This window comes from Camellia sinensis, chromosome 11, assembly GCF_055761805.1.
Source record: "Camellia sinensis isolate YWXY chromosome 11, ASM5576180v1, whole genome shotgun sequence".
In the NCBI taxonomy this organism is placed as follows: Eukaryota; Viridiplantae; Streptophyta; class Magnoliopsida; order Ericales; family Theaceae; genus Camellia; species Camellia sinensis.
The window spans coordinates 102,078,275-102,083,353 of record NC_138971.1 but is presented as its reverse complement, the minus strand read 5'-3'; the positions used below and the strand labels follow the sequence as shown (position 1 = coordinate 102,083,353).

At 34.9% G+C, this 5,079-nt stretch overlaps 1 protein-coding gene across 1 annotated transcript; it reads right to left on the bottom strand.

Annotated features, from left to right (window-relative positions):
• Positions 1 to 701: 701 nt before the first annotated feature.
• On the bottom strand, positions 702 to 2,477 carry LOC114258416 (transcription factor TCP15). The gene has a single exon (XM_028198374.2). The coding sequence runs from the start codon at positions 2,236 to 2,238 to the stop codon at positions 973 to 975; it is 1,266 nt and encodes a 421-aa protein (XP_028054175.2). The 5' UTR covers positions 2,239 to 2,477; the 3' UTR covers positions 702 to 972.
• Between the last annotated feature and the right edge of the window lie 2,602 nt (positions 2,478 to 5,079).

Genomic DNA, 5,079 nt, shown 5'->3' with positions numbered 1-5,079 from the left:
TGCAGTCATGTAGGTTAAGGAATCAAAATGAGCATTTGTTTCATAAGAACCAAGCCAGTGCAATGCATCCCAGAAGACATGTAATCACTGGGTTGTCAGTTCAGTAATAAGAGTCTTTTGTACCTTAAAAAGAAATCACAAGTTCAACAACTTCCTTCTTCAATATACCCCCAACAGTTACCATGTGGAATTACCTACATATTTCTCCAAAACAATTACATAATAGAAAATTTTACAGACTTGATATGCCGACTGCTGATTAGTTAGGAGATAAAAATTAACCCAATTAGTGTGATACAGATTTTTATTGGTCAAAAAATATAATACCATGGTATACTCACTTATGAAAGTATTAAATAATGTTTAAAGAAGAAGTAACTTTTGTAATTATGAGTTTTTTAAACCTAATTAATCACCCCCCCCCCCCCAAAAAAAAAAAAAAAAAAAGAAAAAAAGAAAAAAAAGAAAAAGAAAGAGGCAAGTGTTATTGAGGAGGAGCCTCAACAAAGCATTAAGCTTGCATGCATAATATTAGTAGTGTCTTAATTCTTAAACCCAAAGCATGTATATGTATATGTGTATGTATGACCAGTAGACCTTGAAAAGATTAACAAAGCAAAGCAATAGCAAGATAGTAGCAGGATATTGCTTGATGTTTAATAGTCTCACCACAAGCACAGAGAAGATGAGCAAGTGCTAGCTTAGCCAATATCATTATTTATATATATACTTCTCTGAAACCCTAAAATTCCTCATAAGTTCCATATCTCAAACCCTACAATTCCTCATTACTACTACTACTACTACTCACACCAAAATGGAATATTATAAAACTCAAAACTCAAAACTCAAAGCAATCAGACTGGAGAGCCTCATGTTCTAACTTGCAAACCCATATAATATATATATAGATTATAGAGAGAAAGAAAGAAGAAAATGCAAAATCATCAATCCATACACTTTGTAATTGATCTAGGAGTGGTGATGACTAGTTGTAGTATCATTTCCATGATCATCTCCTCCTCCTCCTCCTCTTCCTCCTCCTCCATGATGTGGGTTCGACCCACTTGCCTGCGACTCAGAACCGCCCGTCTCTGCCAGCGGCCTAAACGCATTGAGTGCCGCCAGCATACCCAGATGCCCATCCGCCGCCACCGCACCACCACTACCGCCACCGCCAATCCCGGGACCCAAATGTTGGCCTGGCAAGAGAGCCATTGGGGTAGGAAAATTCATAAAATGTAACCCACTAGCCATAGACCCTCTATACAAATTAGCATTACCAATACCAACAGAAGAACTAGGCAATGTCCATATAGAATCACCACCACCACCACCACCACCCATGACTTGGTTACTTGGATTGGTCATCATCCACAACGCCCCTGCCGGAATCTGCCCGTGGCTCGCCGGAATCGACGAAGAATTCGACTGCAACATGTAGTTCCCCATATGATTTTGCAACGACAGATCTTGCTCTGGAGGCCTCCTCTTCCTCCCTATACTCGATTCACCCGATACATCTAGACATGTCGTAGTAAAATTCAACAATGTTGACGAATTCTCCGACGATAACCCAGCTCCGGGGAAGAAAATCCTGCTTTGGTGCTGAGACTCATCAACACTCCTTTGTTGTTGTTGTTGTTGTTCCCAATCGCTCCGTTGCGGAGGCGGTTTTAAGGAAGAGAGGCTTTGATTGAAATAACTAGTTCTGAAATGAGAAGGTGCAGACATGGTAGAGCCGGAGCTCCGGAGAGAGATATTAAGTGATGTGAAATTAGCGGGGATGGTACCGGTTCCGGTGGCGGCGATGACCGCTGGCTCAGCCTGTTGGAGCAGCCACTCGATGGTTTCGCCGTCGGATTTGTGGCCCAGCTCTCTGGTAAGCTGGAAGACCCGGGCGGCGCAAGTTGCTGGCATGCGGATGCGGCGGCCGCGTCCGTCTACTTTGGTGTGGCGATCCTTGGTGGAGGTCCTCTTGGGTGGAGGCTTTTTGGGTGCTTGGTCAGCCACAGCTAGTTGTTGTTGGTGTTGGTGTTGGTGTTGGTGTTGTTGGGTTGAATTATGAGACCAGTTTTGTGGGTTTGTGGTGGTGGTGGCGGCGCCAGAAATGGCTAGGGAAGCGTAGGTGGAGGAGCTGGAACATGGTGTTTGGTTTTCGCCTTCGTCTTCGTCTTCTTTTTTTTCAAGCAATTGTAATGGGAAATTTGAACGACGCATACAATTTTCTCCTTCCATGATCACATATGCTACAAGTACACCATCTAGATGACCCCCTCCCTCCTCAATTTGATCACTTGTGGGTCTAACTCTCTCTCTCTCTCTCTCTCTCTCTCTCTCTCTCTTTCAAATTTCTTTCAAATGGGAGATGGCAGCTGTGTTGTTTTCTCTCTCTCTAGAGAGAGAGAGAGGATAAGGGAGCTAGGGGTTGCAAGCTTTAAGCAACAAACACAATGAGTGGGGAACTATATGGGGTGGGCTATGAAATGAAAAGCATTGAAATGTTCTTTAAGGAAAATAAATTTCTTTCTGGGGATATAACCGTAATTTCAAACAAAAAAAAATTTTTAATTTAATTTTAAATAGTTAGTTTTTATTTATTTATTCATTTATTTTGTGAGTTTTAATATTTGCTTTAATGGTGGGTTGGACAGTTGCTTGAATCAGACTCCACGTGCGTTGCTCTTTTATCATTCAAAATCCACGGAGAGACAGTGGTGGCCTAAGGTGGGGAAGGAGATGTATGTGGGGTCCTAACTCCCAAGTCAAAAAAACTGAAAGAAGGGTAAAAAGAAAAGAAGATAATCAAGTGGCTCCCCATCTCATTCTTGCAATCATTGCCCTCTTTGCCTTTCTTTCTTCTCTCATACTAACACCATCTTTGGGATTCTACTCAAGTATTTCTTTCATTAATTTCCCTCCAATTTTCTTTTCTTTTCATTTCATTATATTATATTAAATTGATAAATTTCATCAAACTAATTAGTTTGATGGAATTATTGACATATAGTATTTTAAAAATAATAATTTGACCATTTTATACCATCTTCACCAAAAAAATTTATACTACCATTAATGAAAAATTGAGATTATCATATAAGACTAGACTCTATCAAAATGGATGTTTGAGAAGTTACTATTTCAGTAGGTTATTTTAGTTTTTGACCATTTTAGTATGCTAAAATTATTGTGTTCAAGAAAATTATTGAATTTTTTTTTTATAATTAGGGGTGTTTTGGGAAGTTGGTAAAAAGCTAACTTTTGGCTTTTTACCAAGCTTTTTAACTTTTTAAAAAGTGATTTGAGAAGTTAGTAAAAAGTTGACTTTTTGCTTTTTAGTTTAATATTTATTTATGGTGTCAAATCAAATTAAAATGACCAAAATACTCTTATCCAACATAAGAAATTTATCTTTTTATTTTTTTTTCATAGGCCTTAATTTGTAATTTTACACATGCGTTTTTAGCACTTGCCAAACCAATTTTCTGACATTTTTGGCACTTGCGTTTTTGGACATTTTGTCAAAAAACGTTGCTTTTTGTTATGTTTCCAAAATGGCACTGAGATGTAATATTTGTGAAAAAAAAAGTAAATGATTATGGATTTAATGTGACATTTTATTTTATTAACTATTTTAACTTATTTTGTCTTTTTGTAAATTTTAGTCTAAAAAATGCTAAAAACTTTCTTGCCAAACACCCCAAAAGTGTGGAAGTCTTAGCGACATTACACCGATATCCCTCTAATAGTCCTTTGTATTGTCTTCATCCAATTCGTTCAAAAACTTGAATTAACAGTAATATATACTATTTATATTATTGGTACCATTCTTTTACCCAATAATGCTATGATAAGTTGCGGTCAATTCTTTTCTTCTTTCTTTTTTTTTGGTCATATTTTTTTACCATTTTATGTATTAATACCAAGATCCAAGTCACTTTAATCCCAAATATTGGACGGTCTCATGTCCAGCTCTCTTTGTTCAAGGCAAATATAACTTCTTATTTAAAATTTTAGATAAAAAAACTCCTTGTCTCAAGATTGAAAGAGAAAAAAAACTTCAATATTGTTAAAAGTCCCCAATCATAAATTTTTTTCAATTATCTAAAACTTCTAATATATATATATGTATATATTTAAGGCCCCAATTGTATAGATTAAAAATATTCTTTCAATTATTTAAAAGAAAAAACTTCATTGGCTAAAAGACCCTAAACCGTCAAATTTTTCTTTTAGCAATTAAAAATAAATTATATATATATATATATAAAATAAAAACTATTATTCGATTTTTCTTTAAGTCTCATTAAAAATAGAACTGACTGTACATTAAAAATAAATATGAGTAACGAGACTCGCAATTTTAATATTATATTGACAGATACATAAAGTGATAAGTAAAATAAATTTATTTTTACAATTTCAATATAACATTGAAAGACACATAGGATATAAGTAACTAAAAAAATTAAAAATCCTATAGAATTATATTGTTTTTCATCCTGATAGGGTCAAAAAGCACATCAACTAAGAAAAGTTTGAATCCACTATAATACATGTACACGTATGTGAGAGAGAGCCCCAGGCAGATGTAGTAAACTAAAAGAAACGAAAACACAAACAATGATTTCCAATCCAAATTTCGAAAACGTTTGAACAACAACCAACATTCCTAATTGGCACTTAGATTTAGATTAGAGCCCTCCAAAAAAATGATTATGATGATTGATTACAATTACAATCCACATGATTGGGTGTTATTCTTCGTGTCAATTTAGTTGTGATTTGGAATTTTGCCTTAATGCGTTTTGTTTTTATCCTCTTTTATTAATATTTTTCATGTGTAATATATGTTTTTTTCATCAATAATTTTTTTTTATTGATAAAAAATAAAATTTAAATAAATAAATAAATAGAAAAAATTATAATTCACCTGATACTACTGTTTCACACTTTAGAGATTTATGTTTGATTTGTTAGTACTATAAACTTGGTTTGGATGACACTTAGTCATGTCATTCTCTCTCTTCTCTCTTGAACATTAGCATGAATGAATAATGTGTACTTTTCACCAGCCAT